Genomic DNA, 23,636 nt, shown 5'->3' on the forward strand with positions numbered 1-23,636 from the left:
ATTTTCTTCTGAAAGTACAGAATGTAGCAGAGGGGGTTACTATCACAGTGGCCTTTATTTCACTCTATCATTCTCTCACACTCATTTTTAATTTTCCCATGTCTATTCTTTGTTTTGGTGCCCTCTCTTTTCTCATTGTATCCTCTGCTCTGCTTCCTCCTTTATCTCCCCCTCACTGTGCCCTTCTCCAGAGTCTGATGTCATGGCTCAAGTAGTGTTTGAGAAGTGGTGTGTGCCTGCTCCCAGAGCCCATTAACAATGTCCTGTAGCGTGCATCATAAAGTGTCATGCTGATGACTTTTTTTTTTTAAAATCTCATCTGCTGAGCCACTTTTATCTAAAGAAATCCTCTTTTTTGCACAGTAATCAGTAATTCTTTGTTACTGAACCAGAGATACTTTATTCTGACAAATAAGCAACACATTGTAGCACAAAAAAAGACTTGATACGGTCCTGCATTGGAATCATTTTTGCTTAGTTATCTGGCTGTGCAACAGAGACGGCCCCAAAAAGCTGCTGTCGAGGCCAAATGCTGATTGTGGTGTGCAATGTAGTTGAGTTACCACAAAGACAAAGAAAAGCAAAAAACAACAGAGATGAAAGAAGCATGGATAGGAAACACAAACAATGGCTGTGATGGACAGTTCTGATTCTTTATTAGTCCTACTCCATTGTAGAGACGTTCTAGTAGATCATGACTTGACAGTGGCCAAACCAAAATGACTAACATGAGTGCAAACAAGAGCCCACATTACCGGTTGTTCCACATATTTTTTACACTGCCCCCTGGAGACAGTACACAGCGACAGCACACAGACGCAGGTCAGCCAGCCTCTGTTGCACCTGCGGATGACCATACAGGGACCTTAATCCCACCCAATATGGTTTGCTTAGTGGCAAACTTGTGCATATGTATGTGATGTGTAATAATCAAATGTGTAAAAATGGCAATATCTGATCTTATAAAATGGACTTGAACACATTTTTCTGGCTTTGTGAAAAACCTCTGCATCTATACACCGCTAGGGATGTTCAAATTATACTGTATCTGGAAAATTAAAAGTCTAAAAACTTACACTGCAAGTTGACAAGTATATCTTCACCTGTATTTCCAGCCAAGATCTTTCCCTAATTTAATCCTTGCACGTCAATCCTATTTCAGTCATGAGGCCTTTTAATCTATTTCAGTGGTTGTAAGAACAACCACAGGTTTCTAAATATAAAGGCTAAACACAGAAAGTAATACACAGCCAGCTTTGTTAAACAGCAGAAACACTAAGCCTCTGAGTACACTGAGTGGGCCTGCTATACCTCTGTTACACTTCATGTTATTCAAGTCCTGCCAGGTGCTTTCAAATTATGGTAAATCTAGAAAAGTGGACCAAAAGCCCGTGCAACACCACAGTTACTTGCTGTGGTCACATCCAGCTTGTCATACATCAGATTAAGCCCCGTGTATCCCTATATCATTAGGGGCTGAGGCCTAACCCCACTGACAAAGGGCAAAATGCAGGGCACACCCTCAGCAAGTCACTATACCGTCATAGACAGGGCTACCACATGAGGCAAACATGCACGCTCATACATATGACAATTTTAGAATTATCTACCAACCTAGTATTTGTGTCTTTGAATTGTGAGAGGAAGCTGGAGCAACCTGAACAAAACCCCAAACGGGGACAGGGAGAATGTGCAAACTCATCACGCAAATGCCCCCATCAGACCAGCTGGTTCAAATCTAGAATCGTCTTTGAGAGGGCCAACCAGTACAGTACTTGGCCACTCAAAAATGGCCAGATCTGAATGTATGAGTTATACTGAAGGAGTTCACAACACCAGTTATGTAATACATGTTAAAAAAAGTTTGTAGAAAAACAAATATTATTAAACTATTATATCTCTATTAAAGAGCACGCTGCTTTGTGAATATGCTTTTCCTTTTTTGATCTTCAGATTTAAGTGTTTTCCAGTAAGTGACACTTACTACATGCGCAGCTCTTCTGCTTTTTATATCCTACCACTTACTTAACTGGGAATGGCAGGGCCTTGGAGAAGCTGATAATGAATTAGGTGTTGAAACTGTACGGGTGAGAGCATGTCGACACGGCTACTGTAGTCCAGAGTGGCTCATAGGTCAAAGTGTCGGTGCGTTTGAGTGTGAGTTTGTGTCAGTCACTATAAAAATAGTTTGCTTTGGTACTTTAATAAGATCATTACTAAGCTGCTGCTCTGTCCGTTTACTTTAAATTGTCTTATAAATCATTCTTCCACATGCAGCACTAAGTAGGACACACCTAGAAGAGCCAAAATATGATCTCAAGTAAGGAATGTGGTCAAAAATCTGTTTGCTTTGATGTGTGATGCAGATCCTGCTGCTTGTGTTTGTCATGCCAGGTTACAAGATTAAGTCTATAGTTGATAGCACTTATGATAGAACTTTATTGGTCCCCTGGTACTGCCCTGATTTTGGCCTCAAGGTTGCATCATTAGCACCTGTCAGTTGTCAGCTTTTCACCATACCTCAGTGATCCTTCCCACATGATGAGATGTTTCTGGGGGGGCAACTGCTGTTTGATTATGTTTGTTGACACACTGATCGCTGCTGTGGGGCTTTCAGGAACCCTAAAGTCTGAAGCCTAGGTGTTTGGGAGACATAGTTGGAGGAGCGCTACTCGTCACTGGATCCATTCGTGCCCATGTAGACAGGATTTTTACATTACCACTTCATCATCTGCATGATGACAGCAGGCACAGAGAGTGTTGATCAAGACTTAGCTGTGTCCATGTTTGATTTAAAAGTTGGCAACAGGTTTGGCAGAGCCTATGAAGCTTTTTTTTTTTTTTTAATTTATGGCCTTATACTAAAATAGTTGCTGGTCAGCTACTGTAGAGTAAGATAAATACATTTAAAATGACAGCAAACTAAAGAGATCCGCCCACTGTTTGGTGGAAGGTTTGTAGTATGAATCTCATCTGTTTTTGTCATATCTCAGGATTTGGTTTATGGAAGCTAATTAATTTCTTTTGTAGTGGCACCTCGGCTCTGCCCGAGCCTTTACCGCACTTTAATTTGTAAGTTGCGGATTCTTGCGCCTCTTCTGTTTATTGTTAAAAACTTGTTTTAAGTGGATGCGTTGGATGTTGTCCAAATAGCATGTTACACAGTAGCTGCCTGGCTGGTTTTAGGTATCCAGGCTCTAAATATGACATGCTAATAGCAGTAGTTACATCATCATTCTAGGAATAGCAGGGAGTCTGGGGTCTAGAGGTGCTTCTGGCTGACCTCTCTCCTGTGTATATTCGGCGTCTGTGTGCATGTGTGTGGTCATTTTCCAAATATACAGTCCCATATGGATTACAGCGCGGGAAAGATTATTAATGGTACAGGTGAGTGGTCATATAATTTGTATATTTAGAGCCTGGTATGACGTTGACAGTACAAGATGTATTTACATGGATTTAAAAAGGGAAAAGAAAAAGTGCAATTGCATGTCATGTCTATGTGGCTGGATATTCACATCTCCGAGGGAGCATTCTTGACACAAAGTCAAGCTGACCACAACAAAAAAGGAAAGAAAGAAAATCTCATGTGAGAAGGATTTAAGACTCCTGTCAGTTTCTGTGTGGATGCTGCCACTTTACATAGCCACAAACTGACAACTCTGGCCACTGTGACATAAAACCTGTTAGGAGGAGATGAGTACATTGAGGTTCTCTTACACCCTTCTCACACCTCAGGTGAGCCTAACATCTGAAAGGTGTATCTACCCGATGTAGCATACAGTAGAATCACTCTGCGACTCCTTTGGAATGTATGAATTGTGTGAACGTGTGCTTAGAAGTAGTTTGTCTTCATGGGCATGCGTGCGCTTATACTGCGTGGCATGCATGCAAACATGTGTGTGGCAAAATAGAGATACTCAGGCCTGTCACTTATCCCCCACCCATCCACACCGGGGGGTTACTTTCCAGTCTCAAAGACAAGCATGCCAGAGTCTGAAAATAACCGTATCTGATCACTGCTTCACCCAAACAGGCAACTCTCTTTCCCTGTCACTCCCACTCTTCGACTCCGTCTCTTAACTTTCTCCTCGGTCTGTTGTCTCTGTGCTTCCCAGGCATTGAACGGGGATCTTGGGACTAAAGCTTGAGCGGGAGGAGATACTTGTCCTGAGCAGAGGAGAGAAAGTGGAAGGCACAGGGGGACTTTAAGTCACAACGCCATACGTGACTCTTCTTAGCACTTCTCCAGTCTTTTGGGTTTATGACGGTAAGAGTTACATTTACTTTACTTGATGGACCATTGCACCTGCACTCTGTTGTCTGCAGTGGGGCAGGATTGCATTTCGTTGGCGTTCACAGGAAAACCATTTTTATTAAAACAAATTTAAATCCGAGTGTGGATATTTTGGATTTAACCTGTCCTAATATCTTATATTGCTTTCTTCAAAGACCCTCTTCAAGGCACGCAGATATTGCAGCGCTGTCTACTCGGTTGTCATGTGTCTATATTTACTTGTTATGAACACAGATGCTTTAAAAAGATTTAAATTAAAAGAGATCCGAATAGCTTTTACAGCCCAAACACCCAAAGGGAATAGTATTTATCTGTGCTGCCAAAACCAAAAATTATAGCCCAAGAGTAGAATTTTTGTCTTTTGTGACAGTGGACAGAGGAAATGGTGTCAAATAAAAACAGCGGTTTTGACCGCGGTCACCTAAGAAATAGGATCACAAAAAAAGCTTAGATTACAGTTGTGAGCGTTAACTTCCTGAGCATGACTTTATCAGATTTTTGTGTATTTGTTTGTTTGTAAATATATTTATAAGAACTCCGTAACCTCTTAACTTTTGCCCCAGAATCCTTTCCCTCTTCGGGCCCTTTTACATACTTCAGTCTCTTGTTACAGCCTTTTTTCATGGTTTCTTATTTCCTATTCAACAAAAGCCATGCACCAATTCCTCCATTAGGCCAATCTCAGAGGTGTTGTGGAATGTCACCTTGACCCCTTGGGTACACAGTAAGGGGTGGTTCCCAGCCTCGGTTTGTATCACGGGCGGCTGGATTTGTTTTCTTCCGGATCTCACATACACAGTCACTTTGTGCGTTCCCTGCAAACGTCACAGGGCAACCTCTTCTTTTTTTTTTTTTTTTTTTCTTCATTCATATGCGTCATTCCAGCCTCATTAAAACTGATTGCAGAGGTCAGCGATACTTTTGTAAAGGTTTTTTGGTTAGATAAATGATTATGAGCTTACCCGGGCTGTTGTTTCAGCCCTTCTTTTCCGCATTCCTGATTACTGGTTGTTTGTTCTAAAGCTGAAAATTTTTTTATTTTACTGAATCAAAGCGAATGCAAGGCTCTTATTTGAGGCTCTCATGCAAATATCTAGAATCCTGGAAATAGGAAAAAGTTTTTTCTAATGTTCTTGACCAGCTTCGAGGTTAAAAGGTCACGGCTAATGGCATTAAATATAGCGCCTCCTCTAATCAAGTTCCTCTTGTCTTCATGCTCGACACTTAACACTGGTACCTGGGGAATCCAGACTATGCATGGGGAATTTAATCTTGGGCACAACAGATAGCCCTGCCGCTTCAGCGTACCTCCTGTCTCAAATCAAAAAATATATTTTTGAACTGTTTGTCTTAACAAAGTCTTAGACGTAAACACTTTGTTTTACATATTGTAATTTGGAATTTCTTTTTGTTGTCATCTCTCTGACGTGTTTGCATATTTTCAGGATACATTTCTTTACCTCGTCACACTTTGTCGCCCTCGAGATGGGCGTGTTTACTCGTAGCATGTGGAAAAACTAACTTCTGCATCCTCTGCAAGCACAAAGGAAAATATTGCTTTTATGAAGTCCACACCAAGTTGTAATGAATAGTTTTCATCGGCTGATGGTATTTGTAGTTCAAACATCATATTTTAAACTCAAAATGTTTCAGATTCCAAGCTGAACAACAGTTGTTCTTCCTTCACTCAGAAAGCTGGAGCTTGACTATTACATTACGTCAAAATGACAAGTCAGGAAACGCTCAAGCTTCATCTTTGAAATTGCTTTGACATTTAGCCTAATGTCACACTGTCCTCTCATTTGCTCACTCTATTATCTTCTCGTAGCTCTGCCTATATTAGCTTGTTGTGTGGGCTGCAGTCTGAATAATAGTTTTCAAGCTTTTGTTAGATATCTTTGTGTGTGTTGTGCTTATTCTTAAGGAGCCGGCATGAAACTGTGGCAGCTCTAAATGTATTGTTGAGCGGGGCTGCTCAGATGTGTCCTCGGGCAGCTTTTGGCACAGAGCTTACATAATGCAACTAATATAATTTTCCATTTTCAGTAGGATGCCAGTTATTTTGCACTTCCTTCACTAAACACAACACAATAGGAAGGTTTTCTCTTCATCTCTTGATTTTATTAGATTTCTATGCACTTTTTTATTTTTTATTTTTAAATTGCTCTCTCCTTACACACAGAGCACATCATAAATTCTGTATAGGAAGACTGAGATAACAAACCCACCAAGTGTCACATCCAATTCATTCTTTTTCTCCCATATCCCCGACTCAAAGTACCAGGGATTGTGTTACATAATTGCATTAGTGCTCTCGGGCCAATGGCTGTGCTCGTTAGCGTCGTTGTGATGCAATCTGGAGAACACACTCTCTGTTGTTTGCCGTATGGGCAGTGAGTGGGCACGCAGGGTCAGTGTGTTGACCTCCCCTGTCCATTCTTACAGCCAGAGGGGAGGGGGGTCCGCTAATGAGTGGCAAGGTTGAGCAAACAAGGCTGATAACAGAGACTTTGTTGCAAGTGGTTGTTGTTCAACTACTGGCAGTAATGTGCTGGTAGAACAGTAACATGGCACCGACAAAACATTCCTGCATCTAACAACAAATACTTTAGAGCTTTTGTGAGAGGCTTAAACTGTGTTCTGCTTGAGGATTGAAGCTGTTCGTTTTGTACTTTAGAAAGGTTTCGTTTTTTTAAAGGAATCATTAAAGACCATTTATTCAGATTTAGTGGTATGGACGGGTATTTAACATACTTCTAACAGGCTGGAGTGCAGGGCCTAAACTGTTTCATGGTTCGAGTAATCCGCTTTTCTAAAGTGAATTGCAGGTCAGAAGTTTCTTAAGGTATGTAGGAAAGGCAGCATGCTGAAACAATAGCACCTCAATCATATGAATGGGAAATGACCGGCATATTACCAGGAATCATTGTGATGTGGCCATTAAAGGATTTTTAACACCGCTGCTCAGCAGAGATTTTGACACATGCCTCTGTGTTAAAGTGCTTAAAATCACCGTGACATGGATTACTCATCGCTTTCTGAATGTAATATTTAAATCTGACTTTGTTGCCACCATTATGGGAGGTTATATTTTTCATTACTTTGTTAGGACATTTGTGTGGCTAAATGATGCCAAGATACTTGGAGTTTTAAATTAAGCATAGACAAAAACTTGTTTGTTTTTTTTATGTTCTTCATTATTTGAAAAAGGAAAAGGTTACAAGCTCTTAACGCTTCCTCTGCAGCTTTATTAAAAGGCTTATAAACTATTTCAATGTTTACTTTTATTAACATTTGTTGGGCTAACGTGGCTACAGTGTCCATTTAAAGCACAGTGGGCAATTCTTTTTACTGTTTTGATTCTTTCGTTTCTTTTACCACAATCCCACACTCCCCACATTTTTACCACAAAAATGCAACACTGAAGAAAAAAAAGCAAAAACTTTGGCTCAGTTTCAGTAATTAAGGAATGAAGCAATGCTAAATCCTGCCTTTTTTGGAGGGGTTGTTGTCCCCGTCGGTTTGGTTTCAGTCTGGTCATGTCTTGACTGAGATTTATGTTGAATCTCCCGGGACCTTCTGTTTCCCTGTTTAAAAAAGGAGTTTGTTTTCTCTGATTCCTCCTAGATAGGTTTTCCAGATTTCTCTGTTTGCTGTTGTTGTATCTGCGTAAAATGCACTGGCCTGGCTGTTACTGTGTAGCATCCCTACAGGTAATACGCAGAGCACACATTCTAACTCGTGTCCATTAATATTTCTGCTGCAGTATTTTTTGTTTTTTGCTTCTTCTTTTTCTCACTGAAACTTGTAACAAGCATTTTGAACATTGATAAAGCTGTTTTAACATTTTGCAATATGCTGAGTATTGCAATAACATAAACTGTGATTCATCACCTTTTTTCAACTGCGAAGTATGTTCAGAAAGTTATACTTTGTCAGTATCTTATTGGATAAGAAAGATATTGACAAACCTGTCTCACATCTATTATTTTTTTGCATTAAAATCAGATCAGAGTGGTTGTGAGTGTACAACGCCCTCAAGTTCTGGGTAGTCACCACGGGTTATGTGGCAGAACGTGGGGAAAATTCAATACAATCACCAGGCTGCCTCTGACTTTTGGTGACGTACGGAGGCCGCTGTCATATTTTACTTGTGTGACTGCGCCGTTAACTTGTTCTAAATTAAAAGGGCAACTTTGTCAAGCTAAGTGTGTCCAGTGTTTGTTTTTGTTTTGTTTTGTTTTTTTCAGGTGAACTGATTTAATATAAGTTTGCTCATCTTGGGATGAGTTATCATTTATAGTTTTTGATATTTGGTGCCCCTGTATTGATACAATATTGCCATGCAAAATATTTCAATGCTCTGTTGTATCAAACATTTTCCCCACCCTTAGAGTGCAGTCGGGCACATCAGCTGGTCTCCCCAGAAAATAAAGAGTAACAATAAAATTGGTTTGTTTGATTTACGCAACTTATGTGCACAAATCTCAACTGTAAACAGACAAGAAGTCAAAGAAGACATTGCTGTGGTTATAGTTTGTCAAAACAGAGGCCCAAAATATCAAAGTCACTTTATATGGAGAGGCATGCCCAGCCTCACCTTCAAGTAAGCAGCAACAGCCAAACCAAGCTGGACATAAAGTTGATATATAGCTGTTCTGTTTTTCTGACATCATACGGATGATGAATCCGGGCAGCTCTGAGTCTGTTGTTCTCAGTTCTGTGTAAAATACAGAGATTTAATATACTGCAAATGCTACCTATTAAATGTATTGATTACTCATAGTCCAATAAAGCTATCATATACAGTGGTCTTATTGCATTGATTTACATATTTTCTTTCCTCAAGACCAATTGATCATTTAAAGAGTAGGTACAGTTTCAGTCAGCCAGAGTTTACATTGGTTTAACTTTGGCCTTTATGTTGATGTAAATGTAATTAAAGCTGCCATTGAAGCAGGCTGGCTTCGTGTTTTGCAGGACTGTGTGCACACAGAGTTTCTGGTTGTATATGAAACACAAAGGTGTGGTCAGTGCAACTGTTTGTTTTGGTCTCAGATGTTCCTCCAGTGGGACATTCAGGGTCATATGCAACACTTTTAACAGATTTGCTACAAATTTTAATCTGTGAGTGCATCTTAGTGAGTGACCACTTCAGTACCAGAACCTTTGAGGCTGATGTCCCCTCATCACTAATGACCATTCACTCTCACCTGGTGATTTTCCCCCATACACACTCTTCTGCATAATCTTGAACAGCAAAGCATTGTTTTTATAATTATTTTTTTTCAATGCAGTTATAGCTTATAAGAAAACACCATCAGTTGTATAAGGTCCGTTTAGCAGGCACATGATATTGAAAAGTGCTTCTCTCAGCTCTTTAAGTACTCCCCCTAAAAGATGGTGGCATGTTTATTCTTAAGACTCTTGTTTTGTTTATGTCAAAGCAGTCAGTGACTAATGGTATCCTGTCGAACACTTTTTGAGGGCATATCTTTATTTTTCACAGCATCCTAGCTAAGTGACTGTTGTTGTTTTGTTTTTGTTAATACTGGCAAAGACACTTGTTCCTTCCGGTCTTTGGTGGTCCAGCTTTGTTGTGCTGTCTCTGCTCGGATTTTATGAGATAATTAAAACAGCGCTCAGATTACACATGGAATTTCCCATACATGTACTCAAACTTATCAGTTGTTTTCAGAAGGACATTTGTGTCAACACGTGATTGATTAAGTCAACAATATTAAAAGTCTTCCTGTTTAAGCTTACCATGTGATGAAGGGAAGGAAAATTAAGAAAACGGCTCATGGTGAGAAACTCAGATTAGCAAAAATGTTTTTCTAGTACTGACACAAAACAACACAAACTTCCTCTTACAGTAACAGTCTCTTGTCTATAAATAAAGTTTATAAAGTTTAAGCCCTATTAGTCCAATAATGTAAACCAGGTAGGTCTCAGAGGGCCACATGGCAGACTAACGAGACTTGATGGCCCCGATACTGGACATCACAGCTTTCTGCAGCTTCTAGCTCTGAGTTGTATATTTGCTGTCCCACAGCTATTACACTCAGTAATTATATACACACTGGTCTCCAGAGTGGCCAACCGATGTCTAAATTACAGTCGGTGGAAAAACCACAGCAAAGTAAAAAAAAAAAAAAATAAATGTCTCGAAAGAAACTTGACATACCAACTTTAAAAAGTAGTACAAGAATCCAAAGCATCTTGCTGGAAAACAAAGTCCTCTTCTTTATTATTGAGTATTTATTTAAGGTTTTGAGAGCTGACAGAGTATCAGATGTTTGGTCTGTCTGCATTTATTTCCAGGCTTCCTTTTCAAGCAACACAGTAAGCATTTTAGGGGAGTATTTGCAGGATTATTTTGGAAACTTTCTTTCAAATAGAGTGAGGCACATGCTAAAGAGCTACTAATGGTCTATCCCAGGCTTTAGACGGGGTTGCTAGATTGTATTTAAAAGCTTTAAAAAGCTCTATATTGACAAGCAGGCAGAGTTGAACTGAGGTGTTGAGCCCGGAGCGCTTTACTTCCAGTGTGTAGCCTTAATATTACACCACGGCCACAGCTGCTGTGTCGCCGCTGATCTGTCCCCAAGAAACATGATGCTGTTTATAATCTGACCATCATTTGGACGCCGACAGCCTGCGACGCCAGACCCATGATTTACCCCTGGGTGCCTGCGCGCGTGTGCGTGTGTGTGTGTGTGTGTGTATGTGTGCGTGTTTGTTTCTGAGAGCAAGATTTATGAGGACACAGGGTATGAGGGTGAGGATTAGGTCTTGAGGGACAGAAAGTATCCCATGTTGTCTTCATGCACTCCCACAAATATTAGGATTTTATTTGCCAACCAAAATTAGCTGTGTTTGGAAGAATGAAGCAGTGAATATGGATAAACTAATCAAAGACATGGTGCTTGAAGGTTATGTCAAGAAGAATACAGATTAAAAAAGAATTTGTCAGTAAACGTTACTTCATGATAAAAACATGCTGATCCCATCTCTTATTGGGTGATAAGCAGGATACCTCTTGTAATTTAATTTATCTATTTAATGTACTCTTGTTTCGTTCCATCTCAGGGTGAGTTTGCTTATATAACTGCTTTACTGTGGGTCTACCCTGCTCTGAAGCAGATGGACACAGGGCTGAGCAGAGGAAAGTGTAGTAAAAATAATATTGTGTAACTGTAAGTGATAAAAGATTCAGCACTCAAAATCTCAAAGCCAGGGCAAAATATCTATAAGTTATGATAATAAAGATCTATGGCCAAAATAAAAACCCTTACCTGATTTATATTTGGCCCACCTCAACTTGTTACACACCTCTCGAGCATTTTGAGCTCACTGTGTACCTGCTACATTTTATCCTTTTGCACTTGTGCCTCTGCAGTGCATGTTGAATCTCCCCCATTGTCAAAGTGACTACCCTTCAGCTTGATTTTGAATTTTGGAAAGTGGTTGAAGTTGCAGGCAGCAAAGATTTGCACCTAGTCCAGGTGGTGAGTGAAGGTTGTGTTTGTGTGGCTAGAAAACACAGTTATAGTACAGCTGACGGTCTCAGCCTTGGGGTCGAGGATATGATGCAGCTGAAAACTGCTTCTGCATCGCTGTTCTCATCAATGATGATGCTCCTTACAGTCAAGTGAGGAGCATTATCAGGCCAAAAGGGTGATCTAAAAGGACAACCTTATTGGGTGACTGGCCAAATCAGGTAAGGCCTCAGTCACACTGGCTTGGGCCATTTGGCAACCCCCTGGCAACCTCTGGTTGCTGTAGTCTATTCCCCCAGTGTTGGCTGGAGGCATCTGGCTGATGCCTGATAAAAATCAGTTGAAAAGAGGTTGTTGCACAGATGCCCCTCATCTACAAACACTCGCCGTCTACTCTCCAAGCTGAGAAACTTTTCAAAGTCCAACACAATCTGGAAACAAAGAATGTTTGCCTTCATAGTAAAAGTTGTTCATAACTGCTGCAACCAACACGTTTCAAAACATTTACTATGAAGGAAAGTAGTCTCCATCCCCCGTTTGCATCACACTTCTTAGTTTTACTATTGCTTAGCAAGTAGTTTGTTACTATTTGTAGAAGATTCTGTGTCTTCAATTGGGAACCAAAGCAATCACAAGAAGGTTTGTCGTGCAGCACTGTATACCCCTGCAACCAAATCGACTGTCAACAGGCTCCCACGACACACTTTTCCCTAGTGACTAGTGGTTACCAGGGGTCTCCAGTCTCTACGCCTGCGTCAATTGATTTCACAGCAGATGCTAGCAACTGTCTGCTAACCGATCAGGGATTATAGATTTTTCCCTCATGGCGGGTAGTTTCCTGATGGTCTTTAGCCCCAAATGAGTTTAAGCTCTGTGTGACTGGGGCCCAAGACAGTTTCATCACACCTTGTGCATTTCTTAAAACCATTACAAGCAATCAAATAGAATCTGCTGACAGGAAAATAAAGTCCCTGTGATGGTAGATGTGTTTCACTATGTTTTGTATTACAAGTTAATGGTTGTAGCTGCATGTTTTTTGTCTTTTGTTTGTTATGTGTACATAAACTACTTAGTTGTAAATGAAATGGTTCTGAGAGGCTGGTGCTGTAGTTACTTGTATAGTTAGCAGCAATAAATGTTTCTTAGGTACTTCAAACTTAGTCTGTCATTAAAACTGTTTTGTATTTATCTCCTTGTTAAGACTGGAGTTGTGAGTATGGTCTAATACAGTATGTACTAAAATGCTGGGTCATCCATCTCGTGCCACTCATTACTGGGGACAACTGCTAAGGCAGTTTACACATTTATGTCAGAATACAATTGCATACCGTCCCCCAAATAAGCACCAGTAAATGACAGCTGTAATTATCAGGACCTCACATGCGTGCAAAGAGGCCCTAAGCTGTCACAGTGTTGAAACAAATGTCTGGTGATACATGTGTTTTGTTGGTGAATATAATCTGTTTCATCCTTTTTAACAAACTGGCAACATACAGCTATGGGGCATATAGCCCAAACATCTGTGCATTTCTCTCCTCAGCTCTAAGAATAGAAAGATAAAAAACAGAGTTAAACAGAATCAGGCAGTGTTAGCGATGTGAGTCTTGTTTCTTTGTAAAACAGGTGTGCTGTTTGCTTGTCAGTTGTAATGATTCTTTGCCTTTGATTTGTGTCCTTTTCCTGTCACTCGTATATCCAATAGTTTATATAGTTTATATAGTTTTTTAGAAATCATTTATTGCTGTTTCTCAGTGAAAAATGATCTATTCCATGTTTACAAAATACTATCATGCACCCAGCCTGCCATCATTTCTCAGAATGGAAAAAAAGCCAAATTAGTGAGCACACTAAAAACTAATCACAGTCATATGCTTGGTTGCAGTAAAGCAGGTACCTCGCTACAGTTTTGTGTATTAACACCGGAATCTCCAAAATCTGCTTTTGAGGTTTTACCCTCAAGAAGATCTATTTGAGGTCTTGGATTTGAAACTCTATTCAAACAGTTTAAATCTCTTTCTAAAATACTTTGTATTTTGTTTTGTTTTTTAGGAAAGTGTGTGCCCCTGCTGCCGATCAGTAAGAAGTGCTCTTCAATATGAATACAGGTACAGTATATATCCAAAAACAAGTACAGAGTGCAGCGTTTACAGGATCGTTGGGAAGTCCCCCATCCACCTGTCCGATCCATGTCTTGCTTTTGTTTGGAAAAGTTAAAATAATTTTGTCATGTGGGTTTATCAGCCATGACGGTGATGAGCATACATGAAACTTTTACTACAAAACAGTGTCTTATATAAGACTTCAGGTTATAAGTGTAAAATGTATTCATCTATGAGAAAAATGGGAGAAATATAACAAGAAAGAGCATGTTTTACATTTCTGCCTGTCGTCATGTCATGATCATAAAATCATTAGTTTGGGATTTTTTTAAAATTTATTTTTTGGTAATAACCCAGTTCAGAATCACGTTGATTTAAAAACAACTAATGTCTCACTTTATCTCTTGTAAATATTTAGGTTAGTGGAAGCTAATGCAGTAAATCATATTGACTTTGATTTGTTCACTTTTGCAGTTCTCGTGTTTGCACAGCTTTTTCCTAATTTTCTATTGAGTGCCAGTAAAAATCAGCTACTTGAAATGCATGTGCTTTGCCTCCAAATCTGCCTTTGTTTGCAATATTGTTACTGTAATTATTATCTTTCCGGCTGAATGCATTTGTTTATGGCAGTATGCGCACAAGCATGTGCATGTATGCTTCAGCTTTTGCTTCTATGATCATCTGCCTGGCTGTGATTTCTCAGATAGCGGAGGATATGCTCGCAAATGTGTGGCCTTGTCACTCATGCTCTCTCCCATGAAGAGGGTCCAGAGCTCACCAAATCTAGCCACAGGTACTAACACTCACAAACATACAAATGAACATAACTATTTCCCAAAATAACCCAAATAAAAGGCCGCTGCAAGTGTTGGCTGAGCCAAACTATCGGTTAAGGACATGAGGTACATCTAAGTGGCTTGTTGTTGTTGAAAATCCTGTTATGGCTTGAACACATTTGAAATACTTTGAAATAGGCTGTGGCTGCCTCGGTATGCTTAAGCAATGTTTGGATTGTGGGATGCTATTTTTTCCTAATCAGTTCATTGTGTAATTCTTTCATTTCCTTTTGTTCATTTCCTTCTTTTGCTTCCTTCACTCATTCGTCATATTTGTATCTATGTGCTGTTATTCTTTTGCTTCTTCTTTGTAGAAGTGATATTATGTTCTCACATCCCACAATGTCTTCTCCCTGTCTATGTGTATATTACCTTAATGTTTTTAAAGGGTTTTTTTAATATATGTTTCTTTTTTTTGGTTAGGCATTACACTGTTTCCTTGACCTAAGCTAAATTATCCTCAGATACTCTGTGTACAGAAAATGGCATCGTTAATGAAATTACTGTTACACTAGATTCACCACAGAGTACTATTGTTTGTGAGTTCAGTGTTAAATTAGATTACAGTTATTTGATTGTATTTTTAGTCATAGGAAGCAAGTTCAGTCACTGAAGCAAATGCTGATATTTTTTTATGCCAGGAGTTTGAAATGCAGAAAAAAATCATTTTGGCATAGATTTTGATATTACAGTTTGATAACTGTCTCTATAGAGTCTCGATTTCTTTGATTTCCTTTTAGATAATTTCAAGTTCACTCAAAGACATTTTTAGGTTATCTCACATATTTTCCTGAAGCTCCAACTTGCCTTTCTTGAAGTGGCTCATAGTGGATTTTAACGTTTGCTTTAGATGATGCTCCTGTTACAGCGTGAAGCGTGAAAATTGCTTCAAGAATGAGTTTTCTGTCTCTATCCTTTAAGCTGACGGGAAAGCAACCTCAAGAGGAAACCCACAGACACGTTGTAGCATGCAGGGGGGAAAATCATTAGCTGTTAAAAATGCAGTAGAAGCAGTTCTTGGTAATTAGGTGTGAATTGTATCTTGATGTTTAAGAGCTTTTTAAAAATGTTTGCACAGTAGGTGTATATTGGAGTTTGTTGCAGAGATGAATGTAAGGAACACTCAGCCATGTTGCTTATTATTGCTGTGTCCTTTTTTCCCCAGGGAGTGATTCTCACTCATCGGACTTGGGTAAGTGCCTGATGCTTTTGGTGATTTCTGGTGGACAATCCTAACACTGCTGTAAAACATCCCACATGATCCCAGCAAACTTGGTCAGAAAACATTAGTAATGGTAAAATTACTAAATTTATCTTCAGATTCTTGGCGGTCACACAGCGCAACAGACGGCCTTAAAAACGGAGATGCTAGCAGCTCATCGCTTGCTGCCAAAGGCTTTCGCAGCGTCAGACCCAATCTGCAGGACAAAAAGTCCCCCTCACAGGTGAAACATCATTCACAGTACACTGACAGACACTCACGCATTTATTTCTGTTGTTGCTATTTAAAATTTAATTACAAGTGTAATTTCATGATGTGATGTGCTTCTGTTGGCTTTTGAGTGTCTGAGTGGGGAAAAAAGTTATTTTTAACGTCATTAGGAATTTGGATAATATACATATATTGTTGCTGTATTCTGAAACAAGTCTTTTAAACTTTCTGATCTCATGCTTTGTGCTGATGATTTTTTTTTTCTGTTTTGTTTTTCTTTTTTGCTGTTTGAACTTACATTGGTTGCCACTTTCTAATTGGCTAACAAGGATATCAGTCCATTGCCATTGCCACCCCCCAGAAAAGAGAGTTTTCACTTCTCGCCTGCAGGCACTAATCCTCAAAATTACAGTTCCCTTATTGGCCTGGCTAATGATTTGAGTCCTGGAATGCTAACAATCACTAAAAATGAGCAAGCAGTCTTGAAAGAGTCCTACACTGTAAGAAGCACATCATCCTACTCATACTCAGAAACCAGTGCAAACACAGTCCAGCAGCTGAATGAGTCCGTTGTCTCGAATGACACAAGCAATGCTAATACAAAAGAACGTAAGGTGTCTTCCCTTACACTAACTCCTGTCACCATCCCTGACCCTCCTGCACACCTCAATTCTTGTGTTGATCCCCAACATAAGACCCAAACCACAGGGTCCCCTCCACCCACTTCCTCACCTCCACAAAGAAGTCCCATCCTATCTCAACCCGTGACACAGACAGCTTCGATTTCTGTCCGCTTGGACAAAGAGAATAAAAAAAATCCTGCTTCATCTAAGACAAACTCCAAAGTGGAACTCGAGGTCTCAGATCAAATGGCAGCTCCAGCTCCATCCCAGGTGGAGATGATGAAGCCTCCTCCTGCAATTCCACCAAGGCCTTCTCCTGCAAAACTGTTGGTACATAACTGACTACAGACCGGTACAGCAGAGCAAAATACACAGTTGTGTTCATTTAAAGGTCACTTTAATCCAGACACTGGGTTTATGTCTTGGTGACATCAAGACTGATTAAAGGGTAACACACCAACTGCATCATGTCACTTGGTTGCAGTAGGTCCCCAGAAATAACAGAAGTAGTCAAGCTACTATTACAGTGATGGCCCAAATTCTAAACTAGCTTCTTTTCTTATATGTTGAGTCTGACTGTGGCATTCTGTTAAAGCAGATATACCGTAGGGGTTTTAATGCATGTCTCCTACTTGTGTGTGTTGCCCTTTAGTTCATTCTTGTTCTTGATAATACCTTCCACTGAACCAAACAGTGATTCTACATTTGTGTGAACTTGTACTGCATTTTAACCAAGTGTATAATATGTTGTACACCACAGTTAATTACCATGTAATCTGGTGCTTTTTCTGTAAAGTGTGAATTAACAAAACATCTTCAGTTTCCAGCATTAATGCGTTCAGAAGAGGGTGCTGCAGCTTTATGACACAGTGTGGTTTCACAACAGTAATTCACCTGTTGTCACATGTTATTTTTACACATCCCTTTTGACGCCATGTCTAATAAATTATATCACTAAGCACTCTCCTCCTTTCCTCCTTTTCCAATGAATTACCTTTTATTCCAACCTCAGGGGCCTCCCTCGCCTGACCCCACAGCACGGCACTCCCCCTATCGCTACCACAGCTCAGAGTCACTTGACTACCTGTCAGGTCTAATGCCCAAGGCACTATCACCCACTCCGTATGTCCCAAGTGGAGCTGGTGGCACAGCTGGTGCGGCCAGCGGGCCAAGCCACGGCGCAGTCAGCAGTGTGAGCTGTGCCTCGCCCTCGGCTTCCCCCGTTACCGTGTCAGCTCTCAGCCACTACTCGACATCCACGGTCGGTCTGCTGGACGATCTGCAGATCTGTAGCCTGGACTCGCCTGTCGCCTCACCCACGCCATCGCCCACTCTGAGCCATGTCTCTACCTACACGCCCACTGCTGGCCGTGATGATGTGCTAACAACCTCTGTGGCCTCCACTGCTGCAGCAGCCACTTTCACTAATGTAATTATCCAAGTCACATCTATAACATACATCATTACCAAGAACAGTTGGTTCCCACGCTCCCTCCACTCATTTTGATGGCTGAATCAGAACTCTACAAAGTGTGTGATCACTACCAATTTTTAACTTTCACTAACTGTTATCTACACCCTACCTGTCAGATACTGAAATTAAATCCAGCCCTCTTCGTTCCCTTATTATGTTACTGTCTGTACTCATTCAAACATGTCTATGCGTGTCTATATTTCTCCTTTTGTTGTTTTTGCCATCGTGTTTCTTAAGGCCAGTTCATATCAAAAATTCATGATGCAATGGAGTGATTTTTCTAAGGTGAAGGTGCAGTACTCTGCTGGAAGCCATTAGCTATGGGTTATTAGCATCTAAAAAGACTGAACTCCTGCTGTTTTTCTTCTTTCTTTTTTTTTTAGCACTGCAGCATGTGTTTGGACTGTAATTATGTGACCATTCAGCTCATTATATTACACTGCAAATAGACATATTCTACTTTATTGTTTCTCTATGTTATGCTAGGAGAACATACATGTGTATGCTGTGTTTGCAGTTATGCAAGTATGATATTGAAAGCAGTAGATTTCATTTTGGTAAACTTGTTTCTTAGTATTTTAATCTAATTTTTGCCTTTGGGGAGAGCATGCAGTGCTTTGTAAATGCATGTAACTACACTGCTAATCACTATGTGGATAACAAGTGTTTGCAAAAGTACTCTAAATACAGAATTCTTCAAACCTTTTTTTTCAATGAGATATACAATGTTACCATGAGAAGTTAATTAGTCATTTTTGTTGTTTCTTCCTGTTAAAAGGGAGTTTTTCCTTCCCACTGTTACAAAGTTTTTGGTCATAGGGGGGTTGTCTGATATTGGGGTTTTCTCTATTATTGTAGGGTCCCTACCTTACAGCATGAAACACATTGAGGCACATTGGCGCTTTATAAATAATACTTTATCTTTCTGCTATATGACCACTATGACTAAAATATCATATTGGCCTTTCTTTATTCAGTTTATTAAAAAATCATATTCTAATAAGTAGCTTTAATTAGTATTCTCTGTGTAAGTAGATTAGGGTACTACAGGCAGGCAATCTCACTTGAACCTATGTATAAAAATAATTGTGTGTGTGTGTGTGTGTGTGTGTGTGTGTGTGTGTGTGTGTGTGTGTGTGTGTGTGTGTGTGTGTGTGTGTGTGTGTGTGTGTGTGTGTGTGTGTGTGTTTGTTTGTTTTTTACATAATTTTATACTATTCATATGACAACATAATAGCATTATATGCCAAGCACACTTAAAAAAGCAATTCATTTTTTAGTCAGTCTTTCTTTGGGTTATCTGAGTCGAAGATGATGGTGCTCTGGCTCTGTAGTACCTCCCTCTTGCTTCACCATGAATCTTTGGTGTGAACAGGCAAACTTTAAAACTGAAATGCAGTGCTGTGAAAAAGTATTCGCCCTTCATGAGTTCATAGATCTTTGCTTAGTTCTCACACGTTTCAGAAAATATAACTATGCCACCCACAGCAGCAAGTATAACTGTCAATGATCTGTGTCAGATCGCTATGAAGGAATCTTGAAGAATTATTTCAGTTTAGCAGCTTTGCGGGGTTTCCAGCATGAACAACCCGTATAAGGTCATGCCAGAAAGTCTCAATGAGATTAAAGTCCAGACTTTACCTTTTGGTTTGGTTTGGTTTGGTTTGGTTTGGTTTGTTGGTTGTCTTTTGTATCCAAGTCTTGGGGATCATCAAGATGTTTTCTGGTAAATGTGAGACAGTCGCTCTGTTCTTTTCGGTCAGCAGTGGTTTGCTCGTTGGAACTCTCCCATGGATGCCATTTTTTTTTCTCTTAGTAAATTAAATCATCATTTAAAAACTGCATTGCTTTTACATGGGTTATCTTTTTCTAATGTCAAAATTTGTTTTATGATCTGAATCATTTAAGAGGGAGAAATTTGGGGAATAACAAAACTATGAAATCAGGAAGGGGGTAAATGGTTTTCACAGCACTGTACAGACTTTTTATTCTTTTTCAGTTAATGTAACTTCTTCCTGTGACATATTGAATGGGAAGAGCATCCCATTGTAAATATATCATGTCCACTATCTTGTTTATGTCAGATGTTTGTTAACTAAATAATGAGATGTGTGTGAATGTGAATGGGCTTACTGTCTCTGTTTTAGTCTTTTGTTTTTTTCTTTTTTCATGTATTTTATGTACACTGTGACGTGTTTCAGTGAGTGACCCTTCCCCCCACTAACTGTCTTTATGTTTTAGTCACTTCAGATTCACAACTTACTGTGAATCACGTTCACTGTATGTTCACATGTCCATCCGTCTCTTAATCAGAACTGGTTCTTTTACCCGCTCTGATTGGAACAATGTGATGACTAATGTTGGATGGTAAGACTTTGTAATAGCCATTGCTAATAAACCACAAATTGATTGTTAATTAATCTTTACTAAGCGGTTAATTTACTAGAAACAAACAATGATTTGTTTTAGTGTTAATGAAGTTATAACTTAGATTTAGTAGCTGTTACATTATGATGTCACCAACACAAGCAACATTTTATAAACTTCTGTTATGTGTTTATTGCAAAACTGCATTAGCATTTCGGTAATGATTAACCTGCCTGTTTTCACTCCCGGGGGATTAAATGCTGCTGTTTATTCAACTGTGCAGGTGTCTCACATGTATGCACAAGGTGTCCTTTAGCCTTGGTCTTATATTGGTTCCTTGAATATTTACCTAAAACACAATCTTTCCATAAACATATGCAGTATTTTGAGGGCCTGCACCAAACCAAACAACAAATGTAAACAGCAAGTGACAATAAAACTACACACCGACAGAGACGTCACTGTCCAGGTTCCCAACTCTTATGATTTTTAGTCCACTAGTATCCATCCTTAGCAATGGTTATCATGAAGTGTTATCTGGCGGCTAATCCTTTTGTTTCCACAATTTTTTAAAAATATATATATTATGTTAAGCCAATGTTATAGAGCTTTACAACTGTAAGTAGTGTAGGTTTTGTCTGCTGTTGGTGATTTTCTTACACTCCCTGTTTCTGGGTTTTGGGTCGCTCCTAGGGCCAGGTTCTTTCTCACGCAATGAATGGAAGTACTAGCCATCCACATAGGCCGCTGTCTCCCCCGTCATATCCTCCACCTCCTGTCTCACTCCACACGGGGCTTCAGAGACAGAGCAGGAGTTCAGGTGAGTCACTGATCTGTGGTGATATATGACATGCCTAAAAAGATTGAAAGACATTAGACTTAAGACTACACAAGCACATGCAGAAAATAGAACCTACGTTCAGTCAGATAATTGAACTGAAACCTCTCACAGAGGAACAAACGTTACATCATTGCTTACATCATTGTAAATGTAAAAGGATCTTTACAGTGTAACTGTAAACGTTAAGATGCCAAGTAAGGTGTATGTATCTATGTCTCAGGATTCATATATAATCTATATCTGTAGCAGTCTATCCATTACAAACATTTAACTGGAGCTTGTGGAGGACCTGTATTACTAACACGTCTGTCTCCTCTTTCTCTGCTTCCTTCTTGGATCCAGAGGGCAGTGAAACAGTCACCAGAGAGTCTGTGATGTCAGGGCACACCAGCATCAGCAGCACTGTGCCCATTGCCCGTTTCTCAGAAGAAGAAAAGAAGGTGTCGGTCGTTAAAGCCCCCCACTACGAAGGCATCGGCCCAGTTGATGAGTCAGGCATTCCTATCGCCATCCGCACGGTGAGAGAACTCGTACAGTAGACCTGCTCTCGTAGATGCTGTAGTAAAGCAGAGGAGTTTCTTTGAAGCCATTTTCTCCTGCCTCCTTGTGTGAACAGGTTTTTTTTAAGCAAGGAATTACTTGAAGCTGTCAGCAGCTTTTGACCCCATGTTCAAAGACTCTCTCCCGCTCTCACTATCTCAGTTTCGCTTCCTTCTGTGTGCTAGTCATGAAGATGAGCTCAAACAAGGTCTTTGCTTTGGTACTACAAGGTCCTTGCTGATTACTTGTCAAGGAGCGTGTCCCTGTGTGTTATCTCTGTTAAGGCTTTCCGTGTATTAACACTTCACTCAGTTATTGGTTGGTTGAAGCAGCATTTAAAGGAATGCTCGCTGAGCTACAAAATGAGAGAAAGAGAAATGGGGAGAATAAGAGACGAGCAATAAACGAAAAGAGTTGAAAAGAGACGAAAGCAGGAGAGAAGAAAAACAGATGCTCCTTGTTTTAAGCGGGCAAACATTTTTGTGGCCACTCTGTTTGGTAACCGTGGAGAGTGAAGTGGTAATTGGCGCGTCTCTTGGCTGTGCCAGTGCTGCGTGCACAGTCACATGCTCTTTCTCTGTGGAGCCAAACTGCCTCCTCTCTGACCGGAATCCAGGCACATTGTTTAGTGCTACTGAATAAAGAGAGGATTAAGTCTCTCTGCCATTTGATGGGTCTTTTTTTAAGTGTCTGTTAGATCTATACTGTTTACACAAAGGCACACATACCAGGGTCTCTCCTTGATTCTCCAGCCACAGCAAGCAGAGCCCCCACTTTGTACCAACAAGGATTCGACACCTTTGTGGTTCAAAACTGAACCTGCTGAGGCAGCTTGACTCGAACATACGCACTGATAGTCATACCAAAACAAACTGACATAGTAGTCATTCAGGTAAGTGATAGTGTGTCATTTGTGGCTATTTAAACTATGCATTTAAATATTCTGACCTTACATAAACATCATGTTTTTTTTAATTGCTCACTTTAAGATCTCAAAGTCATAGTTAGAAAGAAGGACCCCACAGCCCTACTAAGGGCTGCAGCAAGTGCCTGATTTTAGAATATTACAAAAGTAGTTGCCCATGCTACAGTATCGTTTGTCCTGTTCACACTTAATCACACTGAGAAAAGCATAAAAAAGGAGTGGTAAATACAGGCCATATGCTAATAATGGATCATTTTAGCCCATTGCTAAGTAATGATGTCATGTAATAATAATGTATCATGCATAATTTGAGTTTTGTGTATATCTGTTGAAGGTTATTCTCATGAAATTAAACCTATGAGATGATTTTATAAGGTGTTATAGGCACAAAATGCTAAAATTTAGTAATTTTAGCCATTTTGTTTGCTTGCAAAAATGACAATATAATAGTTGATATAACCAAAAAATGTCCTAAAGGTCTCTGAGGAATATGCAGACACAAACAGAGGTATCACTGCCAAATATTCTAAAAATCTGTTTTTTCACAGCTCTTGTGTTTCTTTTCATATGAATATTCAGTGTAAGTTCTTGGTGAGACTTGTATGGTTACTGAATATTATCAAAATTTCTGTCTAAAAGCTGTCTAAACAAAAGACTATCTTAACCTTTTAACAAATGTCAAGTGAAAAACAGTTATACA

The 23,636-nt window shown here is 39.8% G+C and overlaps 1 protein-coding gene across 16 annotated transcripts in view; it reads left to right on the top strand.

The window, feature by feature from the left end:
• Positions 1-23,636, top strand: part of sorbs2a (sorbin and SH3 domain containing 2a) — a 51,572-nt gene that overhangs the window by 2,214 nt on the left and 25,722 nt on the right. For 13 of the 16 annotated variants that reach the window (XM_026171478.1, XM_026171474.1, XM_026171477.1 and 10 more), the window contains exons 2-9: positions 4,119-4,270; positions 13,849-13,904; positions 14,602-14,691; positions 15,900-15,926; positions 16,055-16,179; positions 17,802-18,218; positions 21,324-21,450; positions 21,814-21,989. In XM_026171478.1, the coding sequence (XP_026027263.1) occupies positions 13,895-13,904; positions 14,602-14,691; positions 15,900-15,926; positions 16,055-16,179; positions 17,802-18,218; positions 21,324-21,450; positions 21,814-21,989 (972 nt within the window). In that variant the 5' untranslated portion in view covers positions 4,119-4,270; positions 13,849-13,894. The remainder of the gene's footprint in view (positions 1-4,118; positions 4,271-13,848; positions 13,905-14,601; positions 14,692-15,899; positions 15,927-16,054; positions 16,180-17,801; positions 18,219-21,323; positions 21,451-21,813; positions 21,990-23,636) is intronic. The other 3 variants (XM_026171481.1, XM_026171476.1, XM_026171483.1) reach the window with 3 other exon arrangements.

The sequence above is a fragment of the Astatotilapia calliptera genome, chromosome 6 (assembly GCF_900246225.1).
Source record: "Astatotilapia calliptera chromosome 6, fAstCal1.2, whole genome shotgun sequence".
In the NCBI taxonomy this organism is placed as follows: Eukaryota; Metazoa; Chordata; class Actinopteri; order Cichliformes; family Cichlidae; genus Astatotilapia; species Astatotilapia calliptera.